Here is a 16,905-nt window from a genome sequence, read left to right on the forward strand (position 1 = left end):
GGGACGCAGCTGAATGTCAACGTGCGGCGGCTTCTTAATGTTATAATGATGTCGGCGACGGACGGGGAGACGGAAATAGTGGCATCGATGGATGCGGAGAAAGCTTTTGATAGGGTGGAGTGGAGTTACCTGTGGGAGGTGTTGAGGAGATTTGGATTTGGTGAGGGGTTCATTAGTTGGGTGAGGCTACTGTACAGTGCTCCGGTGGGGAGCGTGGTGATGAATGGGAGGAGGTTGGAGGACTTTCAGCTGTCCCAGGGGACGAGGCAGGGGTGCTCCTTGTCTCCCCTGCTCTTCGCGTTAGCGATTGAACCTCTGGCCATGGCACTGAGGGAATCGAGGAACTGGAGGGGGATTGTGAGGGGGGGAGGAGCACTGGCTGTCGCTGTACGCGGACGATTTACTGCTGTGCAATGCGGATCTGGCGGGGGGATGCCAGAGGTGATGAGGATCCTGGGGGAGTTCGGTGACTTCTCTGGCTATAAGCTCAACATGGGGAAGAGTGAATTGTTTGTGGTGCACATGGGGGACTAGGAGAGAGAGATAGGGGAGCTTCCGTTGAAGAGGGCAGAAAGGAGCTTCAGGTATTTGGGAGTTCAGATAGCCAGGAGCTGGGGGGCCCTGCATAGGTTAACCTTTACGAGGCTGGTGGAGCAGATGGAGGAGGAGTTTAGGAGGTGGGATATGTTGCCACTCTCCCTAGCGGGCAGGGTCCAGTCGGTTAAGATGACGGTGCTCCCGAGGTTTTTGTTTCTTTTCCAGTGTTTACCCATCATGATTCCAAAGGCTTTCTTTAGGAGGGTTAATAGGAGCATCATAGGGTTCGTGTGGGCGCAGAAGACCCCGTGAGTGAAGAGGGTATTCTTGGAGCGAGGCAGGGAGGTGGGTGGGCTGGCATTGCCCAACCTTTGTGGGTACTACTGGGCCGCAAATGTGGCAATGATTCGTAGGTGGGTGATGGAGGGGGCGGGAGCTGCATGGAAGAGGATGGAGGCAGCGTCCTGTGTGGGCACAAGTTTGGGGGCGCTGGTGACGGCCCCGCTGCCACTCCCCCCGGCAAGGTACTCTATGAGTCCAGTAGTGGTAGCTACCCTCAAAATCTGGGGTCAGTGGAGACGTCATAGGGGGGAGGTGAAGGCCTCAGTTTGGTCCCTGATACGGGGGAACCACCGGTTTGTACCAGGGAGAATAGATGGAGGGTTTTTGAGCTGGCATAGGGCAGGTATCAGGCGGATGGGGGACCTCTTCCTCGACGGGAAGTTTGCGACCCTAGAGGAGTTGTAGGGGAAGTGGGGTCTCCCCCCAGGGAACACCTTCAGGCATATGCAGATTGGGGCATTTGTTAGGCGGCAGGAGGTGGAGTTTCCGCTATTGCCGCCAAGAGGGGTTCAGGATAGGGTGCTCTTGGGGACATGGGTCGGTGAGGGTAGGATCTCTGCAATTTATCAGGTGATGCAGGAGGGGGAAGAGGCCTCGGTGGAGGAGCTGAAAGCGAAGTGGGAGGAGGAGCTGGGGGAGGCGATTGACGAGGGGACGTGGGCGGATGCCCTGGGGAGGGTGAATTCTTCTTCTTCTTGCGCACGGCTTAGTTTAATTCAGCTGAAGGTGCTGCACAGGGCGCATATGACTGGGACCAGGCTGAGCCGGTTCTTTGGGGGCGAGGACAGGTGTGGGAGGTGTTCAGGAAGCCCAGCGAATCACACCCATATGTTTTGGGCTTGTCCGGCACTGGAGGGTTTCTGGAAGGGAGTGGCATGGATCTTGTCCAGGGCGGTTGGTTCTAGGGTGGAACCGGGCTGGGGGCTCGCTATTTTTGGGATGTCATCAGAGCCGGGAATACAGGAGGCGAGAGAGGCCGTTATCCTGGCCTTTGCGTCCCTAGTAGCCCGGCTCAGGATCCTTTTACAGTCGAGGGATGCGAGGCCCCCGAGCACAGAATCCTGGATTAGTGACATGGCTGGGTTCATTAAACTGGAGAGGGTCAAGTTTGCCCTGAGAGGGTCGGTACAAGGGTTCTTTCGGCGTTGGCAGCCATTTCTTGATTTCCTGGCGGAGTGTTAGAGGGTGGTCAACTTCAGCAGCAACCGGGGGTGGGGAGGGGGTTGACTTTGGCTCGGCTATGGGGGTGTGTTCTTACGGTTCTATGTTTATTACTCTTTCTTGTTATTAATTTATTGCTTTGTATTGTGGGGGGGAGGGGTTTCTGTTTTTATCTTTCTGTTGTCTTTGTTGGGATAAAATTTGTTGTTGGAAAATTTGAATAAAATTTTTTTTTTAAAAGAACAGCAGTCGGCCATTCAGCCCCTTCAACCAACTCAGTCATTCACTTAGATCACAGTTGATCTGCACCTCAACTCTCACCTTTGTTTCATTTTCCTTAATCACCATGCCTAACAAAATATCTATCTTCGTCAATTCCTTAATTATCCCACCATCCACAGCTTTTTGGAGGAAAAAGTTCCACATTTCGACTATTCCTTCTGTGAAAGAATGCTTTCACTCTTGATGACTTAGCTTTAACCTTAAGGTTATTTCCCCATGTTCAAGATTTCCCCACCAGAGAAAATAGTTTCGCTGCATCTATCGCATAAATCCTTTAAATATTTTAAAGACTTTGATTAGATCACCCCTCAATCTCCTATTCTTGACAGAATAACAAAGCAAGTTTATGCAACCTGGGCCCGTATCCTTTTGATGTCCTCTGAGGTCAATACTGTATATCCTTCCTGAGGTGTGATTTTTAAAACTGAATTCACGCAATGCATGCAAAAATTACCTGGAAGCAGAAAATTCTCCAGAAGGTGGCAAAAGGAAATCTGATAACCCACTGAGCTACAGCTGAGTGGCCCTTTTTATAAATGTTCAAAGCTTTTACTTCGCAATTCCATAAGGATTTGCAGTTGCCTCAGGGGTTAGGTGAGCTTTCCACAATTTTGAATTAAATGGTGTTGCGCATCGGATGACATCAGCAAAATGTATCTCTGGTGGGCACCTTGTCCTAAGTGCAAAAACTACAATGTTAAAAATTGCGTTAGCCACAATTTAGAATAAACAAACTTTATTGCGCATCATGGAAGAAATTAAAGGAAGCAAGTACAACTAGCTTAGCACTACTGTTTATAACTATGTAGGCTATTAATTTATTTTATCTTTATCTGCCCCACACGTACCCACACATAAGAGTTTCCTTATCTTACAAAATCTTGAAGGTTCGTTCAATTTTCCTGGGGCAAATCCAAAGGTATGCCCTTGATTTCCCTTCCATGAACCAGCTGCTTTCCACGGCACAACATTTCATGGGGATCCTTCCATTAACTTATGGCTAAACGATCCTCCAATCTTCTTCACTACCACATCACTATAAACTTCTATTCTCAAACTGAAGTTTCACTGCATTCTCCATTAAAACTGCTAGTTTTCGGAGGGCAGCACGCTGGCGCAGTAGGTAGCACTGCGGCCTCACGGCGCCGAGGTCCCAGGTTCGATTCCCGGCTGGGTCACTGTCTGTGTGGAGTCTGCATGTCCTCCCCGTGTGTGCGTGGGTTTCCTCCGGGTGCTCCGGTTTCCTCCCACAGTCCAAAGATGTGCGGGTTAGGCGGATTGGCCATACTAAATTGCCCGTAGTTTCCTAAAAAGTAAGGTTGGGGGGGGTTGTTGGGTTACGGGTATAGGATGGATACGTGGCTCGGCACAACATTGAGGGCTGAAGGGCCTGTTCTGTGCTGTACTGTTCTATGTTCTATGTTCTATGTTCCCCATGTTTGCATGGGTTTTGCCCCCACAACCCAAAAATGTGCAAACTGGGTGGATTGGCCACACTAAATTGGCCCTTAATTGGTACAAATGAATTGGGTACTCTAAATTTTTTTTAAAACTGTTAGTTTTCAATATGTGGGTCACTGTAGATCCCCTTGCCAAGCTAGGCAAATCTTCCAGTCTCTTTTTCACTCAAGAATCTTACGTGGGCTACATCGTACACAAGACCAAATCTGCAACTGCCTTCTCTAAAGAAAAACCTTGATAAATTAAACAAAGGAACTATCTAACCCCCACAGGCCATCTCAATGGCACCATGATATGCTTTGGGATGTTCCAAAACAGAAATGCAACTAACTATGTTTTACCTTCAACACAACTCTGTCACCCACATTAATAATTTACATATCTTACAACATTATTTCCCTCTCTGAAGACTTGCTAGTTCCACTAAGAAGTCCAGAGATGGGTCAGCAATGTTTAATGTTTAATATTCTCACTTCTAACCGTGACCTTGCAAGATAAATACAGGTTAGCTTTCAAATGTAATCAACCCAGGCTTGTTTGATTTGCATTTTCATGTGGTGCATACAAATTTCTTAGCCAAGTGTATCCATTTATCTTACATTTGTTACCACACCCTGGGCTAGTGCATGGTCAATTGCAACCTCACGTGACCCGGAGTTGCTACACAATTGAAATTAACAAATAATTCTTGGAAAAGAACCAAAGTCTCTGGTCTTTGGCTGTCCAATAATTACAGTCACCAGGTTTGTAAATTTAAACACAATTCATTTTTATTAATAACAATAACTAATTAAATATTCAGCAACAGGAACTGGTTAACTAATATCTAATTCCTCTTTAACACGCCCCATCCTCTACACACACACACAAGATAGACAAGCGCAGAGGAGAAAGAGGAGCGTAATGGTGAAAGTAAAAGGATAAGAGACTTTGGCTGCGATTCTACGCAACCACGATGGGTGGGAGAATAGCGGGAGGTCCGCTTCCATACCTCCCACTATTCTCCCACCCCCCCCCCCCAAAATGGTGTGTCCGGTTTCCCGACACACCGCTCGGAGAAACGCGGGCTGCCGTTTTTCACGGCGGCCCGCGATTCTCCAACCCGGATGGGTTGAGCAGCCTGCGGTTCCCGACCTGTTCATGACGGCGGCAACCACACCTGGTCACTGCCGTCATGAACATGGCGCGCCAGGTAACTGTGAGGCCTAGGGGGGGCGGATCGGGGACCGAGCACCACGACCGTGCTGAGGAGGGAACTGGCCCGCGATCGGTGCCCACCGATTGTCGGGCCGGCGTCTCAAGGGGACGCACTCTTTCCCCTCCACCACCCCGCAAGATCAAGCCACCACATCTCGCGGGGCGGCTGAGGGGAAAGACGGCAACCACGCGTGCGCGGGTTTGAGCTGTCCAACCTCCGCCGCGGCGTCATTCTTAGCGCGCTGGGCCTTGAAGCCAGGGACAAGGCCTGGCCGCCGAGTTTTCCGGTACGGCCCGCCTATCCCCCGGGTAGGGGAGAATAGGGGGCCGGGAGAGGCTTCCGACGCCATTGTGAACCTCTCCAGGTTTCACGACAACGTCGAGCTTTGCGGAGAATTCCGCCCTTTGTTTCAGATAGGCATCTTCCAGTATATCTTTCTTCAATCTAGGTCTTCAGTTGGAGGTTTTTGCCTTCAGTCTGTAATGGGTTTCACTGTAAATTCATCCAGGTCTCAAAACCTTTCTGGAGGTTCAGAAAAACAGCAGATAGGCCGTATCTCAGGAGAGAGCGAGAGAGAGAAAGAAAGAGAGAGAGAAAGAGAGGCAGACAGACAGACAGCCAGACGCTCACAACTGCTCCTCCCAGCATCCAGGATCCGACTCTCACCTCCTGCATCCTGCAAAAACCACCCCACCCGGATACAACCCAATCACTGCCTATCACTGGGCAGAATACAGCTTTTGGCCAATCCATTGGCCACCAACCAGCAATCGAACTAAATTCCTCCGATCACCCGGATGCCAAAAAGTCTGCGTTTTTCTGCTCAAAAGTTAAACCTCCATAGCACAATGTACCATTTTACAACTTTTGAGTTCCTCACTTACTCTGCTCGACTTAACGGTATATGTCCATTAAATGTCCATGGATCAAAATGATAACCACAAAGTAGATGAAATGGGAAATAAGGGAATCAACAGAAAGGACCCTTCCATACCTCCCTCCCTAAAAGGAATAAAACATCAGTGCATGGAAGTTTCATTATGAGGTATGCAAGGCATAAATCACAAGCATTTGTCCATTCATCCATCCTCATTATACAACTTCCCTTCCCAGTTTCTACATTAGTAACTAGTCAGCCCTTAACCCTCATGACAAAACATCGGTTATCACATTATCACTGATATAATAATAAACTTAAAACAGAATAATCTTGCATTCCGGGTTTCAAATGTTTGTATGAAAGTAAGCAGATTGTGGTCTGTATAAACTAAACTTTGTTTATTGTCATGCTGGATATATTTTTCAAAGTGTTGAAGGGCTACTAGCAATGCTAAGGTTTTCAATGGTGGAGTACTTTCTTTGAATGGACTTAGTTTTTTTTTAAATCTCTCTGGCCTCTCTATTTTTGCATTGTCATCTTGTAGTAACACTGCCCCCATCCCCAAGTCATCGACATCCGTGGCCATTCTAAAAGGTCTGGTAAAATTCAGGGCAGCCAGCACTGCTGGTTCACTTATTAATATGGCCCTCATCTTCTCAAATGCTACTTGGACGTCTGAGGACTATACCATTTTTGTTTGTTTGCACAGCCCATTGCTTAAGTAGTACTGAAGTTAGATACGAATCTTCTGTAGATTCTGCACATGCCCAGGAACTTCATAATCTCCCGTTTGATTTTCGGAACAGGGAAATCTAATAATGCCTTTACTTTGGCTGTTCTAGGCACCACTTGACCCTATCCCACAACATGCCCTAGATAGGTACTTTTGCCTTGGCAAACTCGCTTTTGACCAACTCCAGTTGTTTGAATAACTCCTCCAATTGCTCCATATGCTCTTAATAATAATAATCGCTTATTGTCACAAGTAGGCTTCAGTGAAGTTACTGTGAAAAGCCCCTGGTCGCCACATTCCGACGCCTGTTCCGGGAGGCCAGCATCCAGGATCTGACTCTAACTTCCTGCATCCTCTGAAAACCATCCCACTCTGGTAGGACCCAATGACCGCCTGTTGTCGAGCAGGAAACGGCCTTTCACCAATTCATTGGCCACCAGCCAGCCAATTGAATCGAATCCCTCTGATCTCTCCAATGCCACAATGTCTGAGCTTTTCTGTTCAGGAGCTAAATCCCCATTGCGTAATGTACAATTTTGCAACTTTTGAGTTCCTCACTCCCTCTGCTCGACTTAAAAGTATATGTCCATTTAACATCCATGGATCAAAAATGATAACCACAGAGTAAAAGAAATGGGAAATAAGGGAATCAACAGGAAAGGCCCTGACATATTTAATACTTTAATTTAAATATGTTCTAAAATATATTAATTATGGAATCAGATATTTGCAATTCTCCCCCAGGAAGATGTGAAAATGCATCTTTTTACCTTGGGAGAGGTGTAAATATCTGATTCCATAATTAATATATTTTAGTATATAAGTTTTTTAGTTTTACAAATTAAAGTACTAAATGTACAAAAAGCTGAAACACTTGGCTAAGAAATTGGTATGTATCTTATGAAATGCTTTCATTTATCCTAGTTAAAATATTACAACTTACAACATGCTACACATCTTAACATCCATCTGTAATAGACGTACTAATTCCCCTCATTGTCCACAAATGAGCTCATTTAAAACGTAAAATAGTACTTTTTTGCAATGTTTTCTGAGAGTTGTCTTTTTATAATAATCATAATGCAAAGTTTCTTCTGCAGCAGCAGTTTCCTCATTGTTGTTCACTTGTGTATTTCCAACCTCTTTTTTTTTTAAGTGCAGTCTGTTCAAAATTCACTGTCCTCCTGTGTGAAAAGAAGGTTCCAGATAATTCCACAGTGACTGCATTTTCTTTTCACACAACTGCAGATATAGCTTTGTTTCTAAATCAATGTTCTAGACTTAAACTTTCAAGGTTCTTCTCCAGAAGAAGCAAGTTTAAAATTAAAGTTCAGATGTTGAGCCGACACTTTAATGCTATTAACCTCGCCTTTGCTGCAAAATATTCAGGAACAAACAAAACCCTTTACAGACAGTAGATTGAGGAAATGTTAATCCAGAGACCCTGATCATTATTTGAAATAACATTTTAGAGATGAACAAGAAATGCACAAATTAACCGCACCACTCAAGAATTAGTAACACATCTTGTATAAGATTATCATTTTAAAATCCCTTTATTGACTTAAAATGGGATGTACTGGGATATTTAAGTGAACTGATTTTATACTTAATGTCTTTGTGAAGATGACTAAAAAAATATATCTTCTGGTTAGCTTTCCCAACCTTGGAATCCTTCACGTCCCTAAGAAGGATGTCGTGGCAATTATCGAAGAACAGCTGATTAAGTCGTGGACTTCAGATACCCAAAATGGGAATGTTTCACTTCCTGATGGAAAAAATGAAAATGAAATGGAATTGCAACACAAACAGCTGCAGAGTGAGTTAATATTATTTGACTGTATTGTTAATTCCGTATTTGAGGGCATGATTCAGATACCCCGTTGCACCAGACATGGATCTGGGCGCAACAGGTGAATCGCGCGAGAACCCAAAATCGGGTGAGAGCCATCTCTGCATATTTAAATTAGCTTAATCGCTCATTTAAATACACAAACACCGGATTCACCCAGCGCCCGGGACTCAACGGCCACGCCTGCGAGACCTCACCAGGGCACGGTTTAGTACTAGTTCACACAAATGTAAACCAGGTGTAATGACACCTCACCAGGGCACGGTTTAGTACTAGTTCACACAAATGTGAACCAGGTGTAATGACACCTCAGGGAGTCTCACAGGGCATTAGACACACCCCAGGGTTGGGGACAGGGCAGTGTGGTACCCTGACACTCCCTTTGCCACCTGGGCACCTAGGCAATGCCAGCCTGACATCTTGGCAATGGCATCTGGGCATCTTGGTTCCAGAGTGGCACTGCCAGGGTGCCAGGGGCACTGCCAGGCTGCCTGGTTGCGAGGTTGGCACTGCCAGTGGTTGGGCCTGGGGGGGGCCTTGCCAATTGGGGGGGGGGGGTGGTTCCCGGTTCCCAGGGGCCTCGACAAGGTTGATGGGGTTTGGGGGGTGCAGAAAGTGGGTAGGACCGGAAAGGGGGAGGGGGGCAGGAAAGATCTGGACTGCCGGTCAAAATGGCACCCCAGTCTACGAGCAACCTTTCCTGTTGGCAAGATCAGCTCGTCAGCAAGAAATCAACTAATGTGTGGACTCGGCTGGGAGAAAATCTCCGAGGCTAAAAAAAGGGCATATTGTTGTCGAATAATGGGGGTCTCTCAGTGCTGCAGTTGCTGAGAATCAACCTGCTAAATGCCCCCAAAAGCGGATTTTAATATTTAAAAAGATAAATTTAGTGCAGCCAATTATTACTTTTTCCCAATTATGGGACAATTTAGCGTGGCCAATTCACCTAACCTGCACATCTTTGGGTTGTGGGGGTGAAACTTAAGTTTATGTTAATTGATGGTAACTGCTTTCAACACCAGTGGTAAGGTTTCGATCTCCTCATTTGAAGAAAGGTTGAGTAGATTAGGATTGTTTTCGTTGGAAAGACGGAGGTTGAGGGGGGACCTGATTGAGGTCTACAAAATTATGAGTGGTATGGACAGGGTGGATAGCAACAAGCTTTTTCCAAGAGTGGGGTTGTCAATTACAAGGGGTCATGATTTCAAGGTGAAAGGGGGAATGTTTAAGGGAGATGTGCATGGGAAGTTTTTTACACAGAGGGTGGTGGGTGCCTGGAACGCTTTGCCAGCAGAGGTGGTAGAGGCGGGCACGATAGCATCATTTAAGATGCATCTAGACAGATATATGAACGGGCGGAGAACAGAGGGAAGTAGGTCCTTGGAAAATAGGCGACAGGTTTAGATAAAGGATCTGGATCGGCACAGGCTGGGATGGCCGAAGGGCCTGTTCCTGTGCTGTAATTTTCTTTGTTCTTTGTTCTTTGTTCATTTCATTAATCTAAATGCACACCCATTGTACTTCGCAGAAGATCATGAGTTGTTTTGTTAACTTTATGGACATCTGTGTATAATAAAGGAAATCACTAAATGATCACTTTTGAAATCCAGTTTTGAATGGCTGCATGGAAGTCCCGGTGCGATACCGGGAGCAATGGTGAATCACGTGCAAGCACCAAATCGGACCCCGCACCCAGAGCAAAATCATTTGCGAGTCACTCGACTCATTCTGCCCGCCGTGATTGGGCGAGATCCATATCTGAATATTTAAATGAGCCCTATAGATCCTTTAAATACCAGGATGCTGGGATTCAACTGGCACCCGTGAGTCAATGTTCCTGCTTGGAACAGCTTGCCAGGTGCCATTTAGTACTCGTCCACACAAACGTGGACCAGTCGTAACAGTGCCTGGGGGGGGGGGTCTCCCCCAAGACATTGGAGACTCTGAGTGGTCAAGGAAAGGACAGGTATCACCCTGGCACACCCCACTAGCACCGGGACACCTTGACACTGCCAATCCTGTACCCTGGCAGTGGCACCCTGGCACTCTGGCAGTGGAACAAAATGGGAAACGCGAATTATCGGAGAATAGGTTCCAGCAGCAAAAATCGTGGCGGGCACAGATTTGACGCCGAATTGCAATCCACCGTCACCTCGACAGCAGCGTCAATGCGGTCCGGAACGCAGGCACAGTAAACACCGTTTGCATATCATTAGCGGGTCTGACCATGGAACACCTTGCAAGGCAGCCATGCGCTGTGCATGCTGCTGACCGCCTGCTGTGAACTTAGGGCCACAGGTCATATGGGTGTCCCCCCAGGTCATCCACCTAGGTGCCCTCGGCCCCAGCCGACCCATCAGCTGTATGGGTGCGCTACAGCAAAACCAGTGCCATCTTGTTGGCTGGATGAGTGTGTGTGGGGAGTGATGTGTATAGGTGGCTGCACTTATCAACCTCCCAAATGTCAATCACAGACCCGACAAATCCTGTACTGTGAGAGCACAATGCGGCCGAAAGAATGCCGGGAGAGGCCGGCAGCGAGCCTCCCGACAGTCTCCACACCTCACGTGATTCCCTGAAGTCCCGCGAAATGTCAGAGTCGAACCCGTCCCCAAATGTGCGGGGCCGAATGACGCTCATGGAAGTAGGTTGTAAATCTACCTACGACCTACATGCGCGGGGATCCATCAGGCTCCCTCGATTCTTCGGCCTCCCCAGAGAGGCTGCAGCCGGGCGCCGATCAATGCTGGTCCGCACAAACGTGGACCACGTGAACGGCACCTAGGGGGGTTTTCCCGGGGCCATCGGAGACCCTCGCACAGTCAGGGTAAGTGCTGGGTGGCCCCCATGACTCTCCCCCTGGAATGTGGGTATCTTGGCACAGCACAGCTGGAATGTTGGCATTGCCGCCCTGGCACTGCAATGGTGCCCAGATGACACTGCCAAGCCGGCAGAAGCACTGCCTGGTGCCAGAGTAGCAGTGAAAGTGTGCCCAAGTACCAGGGTGGCTCTGCCAAGGGCCAGGGGCAAGGGGGGCCATGCCCAATAAATGAGGATGGAGGGGGGGTTTGAAGGTAGGGGAGTGCAGGGCAGGTAAGTAGGGGCCTCTAGGAGGTTGGGTGGGTGATGGGTGGGTGTCCTAGAAGGGGGGGGACCCCCAGGGACCCCATAGCAGGGTTCTTCACTTTTGATCAATAAAGGGATCAGCGGTTATGGGGAGAAGGCATAAGAATGGGGATGAGAAAAATATCAGCCATGATTGAATGGCGGAGCAGACTTGATGGGTCGAGTAGCCTAATTCTGCTCCTATGTCTTATGGTTTTATGGGAGGTGTGGGGTTGTTCGCGTGTGTGTGTGGGGTGACATTGCCAATGTTTCGGAGGGTGTGGGGGCCCATAAGCTCACTTAGAGATCAGGGCACCCTTTCAAAATGGCAGCCCGATCGCTGGGTTCAGCTCCCCAGTGCTAAACAATAGTCGAAGTGTGGGCTAAGCCAGTGAGAAACTTCCCGGGGCCAAAAAAATAAAGTGTCATCGAATAGCGGTGGGGAACTCGCTGGCAGAGCCGGCGGGAAACTCCCTGAAAAACCCGCCACAAATTAACTTTATTTTGGGGGAGAATCACGCCCTTGGTCTCAGGAATGGAGAATACAGCCCATGATGTTGGCCTGTTAATAGGATGTGGGGCGCCGATCTCTTTTTCTGCTGGATTCTTCGCCGCTCACCGCCGGTAGCTGAGCTCCCAATGCGGCGGAGAATGCAACTCCTGACAACAGTAACTTCATTACCAAATAACAATCAAGAGGAAATTGTAGCAGGGATCAGACTAGCCTCTGGCAAATCTTATCCACACTGGCAAATGTAAATTGGTTGTCATTTTAAATTGAATATCTCTCTGTCACCCAGCAAAAGTAAACAAGGAAACTGAAAGACAGTTTTTATCAATAATGGTAGTAGAAAATAATTTTATCACTCTTGCTCAGCAGGTTAAAACACTATTTTCTTCTAAATTTAAATAATTGCGAAATGTTGCTGTGTGGTACAATCATAGCCAACATGCGAACACGTTGGGCTGTAAGTTACTATCAAAATAACAGTGAAGATAATGTTACTTATGCACAATTATTACAGCAACTTAGGTGTGGGCAAACATGTTAAATGTGCAAATCCAGAAGTTGCTGCCTGAGATGTGCCACTCTGGTGTTAACTTCATGTCGCTCTCTATCTCACCATAGAAATGTGTTAATTAGAATGAAATTTCTGTACTTGCACAGTAAATACAAACTAACTTGCCACAGAAAGTTAAGGTTTTTTTTATTTGTTCATGGGATGTGGGCTTCGCAGGCTGAGCCAACATTTATTGCCCATCCCTAATTGCCCTTGAGGGGCAGTTAAGCGTCAGCCACATTGCTATGGGTCTGGACTCACGTGTAGACGGACTAGGTAAAGATGGCAGATTTCCGTCCCTAAAAGACTTAGTGAGTCAAATGTTTTTTTTTACAACAATCGCCAGATTTTTATTGAATTCAAATTTCACCATCTGCAGTGGCAGGATTTGAAACTGTGACCCCAGAGCAGTAGTTTGGATCTCTGGATTCCTAGTCCAGTGACAATACCACAACGCCACCGCTCCTCCCCTAAATGGCGTCTTCTCCATTTTTGACTGAGTACCTGTTTAATGACATAATAGATGTCATTTACTGCCAAACACCTCGCTGGCAACCAAACATTAACTAATGTGCCTGAGGTGTCTCATTCCTTCCAGGTTTTAATTGATGTTAGAGATTTAAATATGTAAATTTAAAAATATTTATTTTTCCTTTTTCTTCATAATCCAATTCTTCCATTCCTTCTCTTGGTTTTCTTTCAATGCCTTATTGGCCATGAATTCTCACTCAAATTTATCTTTCCTTCTCATTCCTTGCACTGTGAGCTTCATAATCCTCCATTTGATTGTTATGGAGATATGCTTGCCCTATATCCTTGCTGCAATATTTTAGCTGACACTTCCAGAAAATTGGAAACATTTGGGATGGGATTCTCCATCCAGCAATGCCAGAATCATATGCGATTGGGTGGAGAATCTCGCGTGAACCGAAAATCATGGCCGGCGACAGTTTCCGACAGAATGTCATGCTCCGGTGCTTCAACAGCGGCGTTAATACATTCTATTTCACACGGACAGTACACGATGTTGGCATATCATTAACGGGCCCGACCGGTATGCTCCAGGGCGCCCGCGATGCTCCGCCTCTGCCAGGTGGATTTACCGATGGCGAGGTTCACTTGTGGTTTTTAAGATCGGGCAAAAGGCGCCTTGGCCGCTGAGGGATGAGAGGAGGTAGGACATGTTCCCATGAGTAGGACGTGGGCTGCCGGTCCTGCTGTTCGGCAGGCTGGGGGGCGACCAGGGGATAGGTTGTTGGGGTCGGAAGTGACACCCTGAGACCGGGGTCTCCAGGCAAGATTGCCATTACCATGGCCTGCAAAGATGCACTGAGGCTGTAGGAACAGGAGCTGCTCAGGGACGACTCTGCAGCAGCAGAGCTTGGCCCAGAGGACAGGAGGCAGCATGAGGATAGAGAGCCGGCAGCCCAACAGGCCGAGGAGGAGGTGGGAAGGAGGAGCCGCATCAGGCCTTATATGTACTGGCAGCATCTGTCATTTGAGGACCTGCTGGATCGGATGTGCCGTTGAAGACTCCGGCTGAGCAGGGGGACTGTACAGCATGTCTGCACGATCATGATGCACCTGGCACCGCGGGAGTATGAGGGAAGACACACATTCCCTGTCGCCATCAAGGTGACGATCCCCCTCAACTTTTCACGTGGTCCTTCCAGGTAACATGTGGGGACCTGTCCGGAATCTCACAGACCTCGGTGCACAGGTGCATTCCCGCCATCAGAGGCCCAATATCCCAGTCTCACAATATGTCAGCTTCAATGTGAACCGAGCCCACCAGGATTCCCAGGAAGTGGGGTTCACCGCCATTGCATGATGCCTCATGCCAGGGTGATGACGGGATGCATGTCCCCCTACGAGCACCGGCCCATGACAGGCCACAAAACAAAAGGGGTTCCACTCCATGAAGGTGCAGCTTGTGCGAGACCATGAGCTGCATATCATGCAGTCTGCGCCCAATACCGGGCAGTGTGCACCAATGCTTTCACCCTGGCACATTCAATGGTGCCTGACACCCTTCGAGGCGCACCTGCAAGTGAGGGGATGGATGTTGGGCGACAGGGGTTATCCACTGTGTTCGTGGTGATGATGCTTATGTGGAGGCCACGACCGATGCGAGACCTGCTACAGCGATGCCATGCAGCCACCAATGGCATGATCGAGCGGTGCAACGGCATCCTGAAGATGCAGTTCAGGTGCCTGGACCGCTCTGGAGGGGCAACCAGTATAGCGCTAGGAGGTCTCCCACATCGTGTCGGCCTGCTGCATCCTCCACAACATTGCACACAGAAAGGCGACGTGCTGGAGGAGGGATATAAACACCAGGCCTTGTCCAAGAAGGAGGATGCGGGTTTGGGCTAGGATGGCAGGGCATGGGGCCCGGGCAAGCACAGGAGGCCACAACATGTGTGACAGGGCTAGCGTGCACAAGAAGCTCTATCAGGTTCACTGATTAGGGAGCCTGGCCGACGGCATGAACCCATCCAGCCGCTACACGCTCCTCCCGTCCTGGCCGATCACACCCTCCCATGACCAACTTCCCTGCAACATCACCCATGCCCCCCTCCCCATAACCCTCTCTCCATGATTCCTACCTGCCTCACTAGTGGGGGGGGGGGGGGGGGGGGGGGGGGGGGGGAGTGTCCTGGGTTGGCAGTAACAGTGAGTCTGGGCCATGGGATGGACGATGATGACGACGGCCCGCACTGTGATGAGTTCCGGTGCTCCACGTCGTTTGACAATGTCTGACTTTCCATTGTCCACCTGGATGAAACCTGCATGCGAGCTGACCAATCCATCACCAGGACCCACTGAACTCTGGGGTGGGCGGAGAAGGGGACAGGTTGCAGATGGGAGGGGGAGTTGGGGTTGAGAGGGAGAGGGAGGCGGGGATACTGGAGCTATGTGCGGTGTCCGAATTTAGGGCTCCAGCCCCTGCCCACCTCCAAAGTCTGCCCATCTTCCACCCCCTCCCCTATCCCTCTGCAGCCAGCCCAGCCCATCTCTCAACACTTCTGAAAGAGCACTGTGGCAGTTCAGAACTTTTGCACAGATGTTTATTTGGAACATAACAGGTGAACATCTCTATAAGTGTTTGTGCCCTAGCCCCTCACGCTATCCTGTGTCCTGCACCCGTGCCAACTTAACTGATGTCTACCTTTCCTGCCTTACGGGTGCTAACACTGCTGCAATTCTCACTCTATGACCTGGGTCCACTTTGACGGCTGTCCTCTGGAGCGACTGAACCTGGTTGGGCCGGCAGTTGCTTGGGTGTCACAGATGGTGTGGTGTCATCCTGTTCTGCCCGCTGCCCTTTGGATGCACCAGGAACAGGAGGGGGAGGACCGAGGTGCTGTGGTGTTCCAGCACCCCCTGCCATCACCACCTCCTGCCCCTGCACTCGATTGGACTCTTCCAGTTGCACCTGCAGTTGCTGGATTGTTGCTGACACCCTCTCATGTAGACCCTGGCTCTGAGACTGCATCTCCATTGTCGATGGACCCCTTTCCAGAAGCCCGAGACCCATTTTGGCGTCCTCCGTCGCCCCTCGGGGTTCTTAGATCCACCTGATGTACTGCAGCATGTATCGGTGCACACCAGATAGTGCCCCAGGAGCCTATTCATTCACATGCCCAACCAAGGTAAGTGTCTCTGGGACAGTGGAGGGGTGGAGGCAGCTGTGACAGAAAGTCCCTGTCATTCCAGACTGGTGCTCCGGGGTTGGCGTTTGGGGGCTCCCTTCGCTATCTGTTGATGACTCCTTGCTGGGATCCACTTGGGGTTGGGGTCGGGGGTCATCAGAAGGGCCTCATCGCCAAGTTATCCTGCAAGACAAGACATGACGCATGATTGGATCGCTGCTTGGGGTGGTGTGGGGTAGTGTGAAGGAGTGGGGTAGGGTGGGGTAGGTGGGGTGTTGTGAGGGAGGTGGATGGTATGGGGTGGTGTAGGGGAGGTGGGGTGATGTGGGGGACTTGGGTGCTAAGGGGATGGTGAGGGGGAGGTACCACGCATGCCATAGGGGCACCGCAACTCAGTGGAAGCTCACTTGCTTGTCCAATGCCGCGACTGTCCTCTCTCTGGGCCCAGACCTGGTCAAATGCCCGCTGCCACAATGGTGAGTGGCCACAGGCCAGCGGTCCCCTATGGGTGTTCTCATCTCTCTGCAGTTATGTGCCGCCCTTCTCCTGGTGGGGCGAGGTTGGAGGGGGACAGAAAATGCACAGTGGTTAGGCCTAGTCGAACATGTGAGCAGCAAGTGGGGCAGCTGGTGGCCTT

The 16,905-nt window shown here is 49.3% G+C and overlaps 1 protein-coding gene across 2 annotated transcripts in view; it reads left to right on the forward strand.

Moving 5' to 3' along the window:
• Nucleotides 1-16,905, forward strand: part of LOC119965219 (nuclear factor NF-kappa-B p100 subunit-like) — a 93,086-nt gene that overhangs the window by 75,102 nt on the left and 1,079 nt on the right. For both annotated transcript variants that reach the window (XM_038795667.1, XM_038795668.1), the window contains one exon: nt 8,250-8,413. In XM_038795667.1, the coding sequence (XP_038651595.1) occupies nt 8,250-8,413 (164 nt within the window). The remainder of the gene's footprint in view (nt 1-8,249; nt 8,414-16,905) is intronic.

The sequence above is a fragment of the Scyliorhinus canicula genome, chromosome 4, assembly GCF_902713615.1.
Source record: "Scyliorhinus canicula chromosome 4, sScyCan1.1, whole genome shotgun sequence".
NCBI classification, from domain to species: domain Eukaryota; kingdom Metazoa; phylum Chordata; class Chondrichthyes; order Carcharhiniformes; family Scyliorhinidae; genus Scyliorhinus; species Scyliorhinus canicula.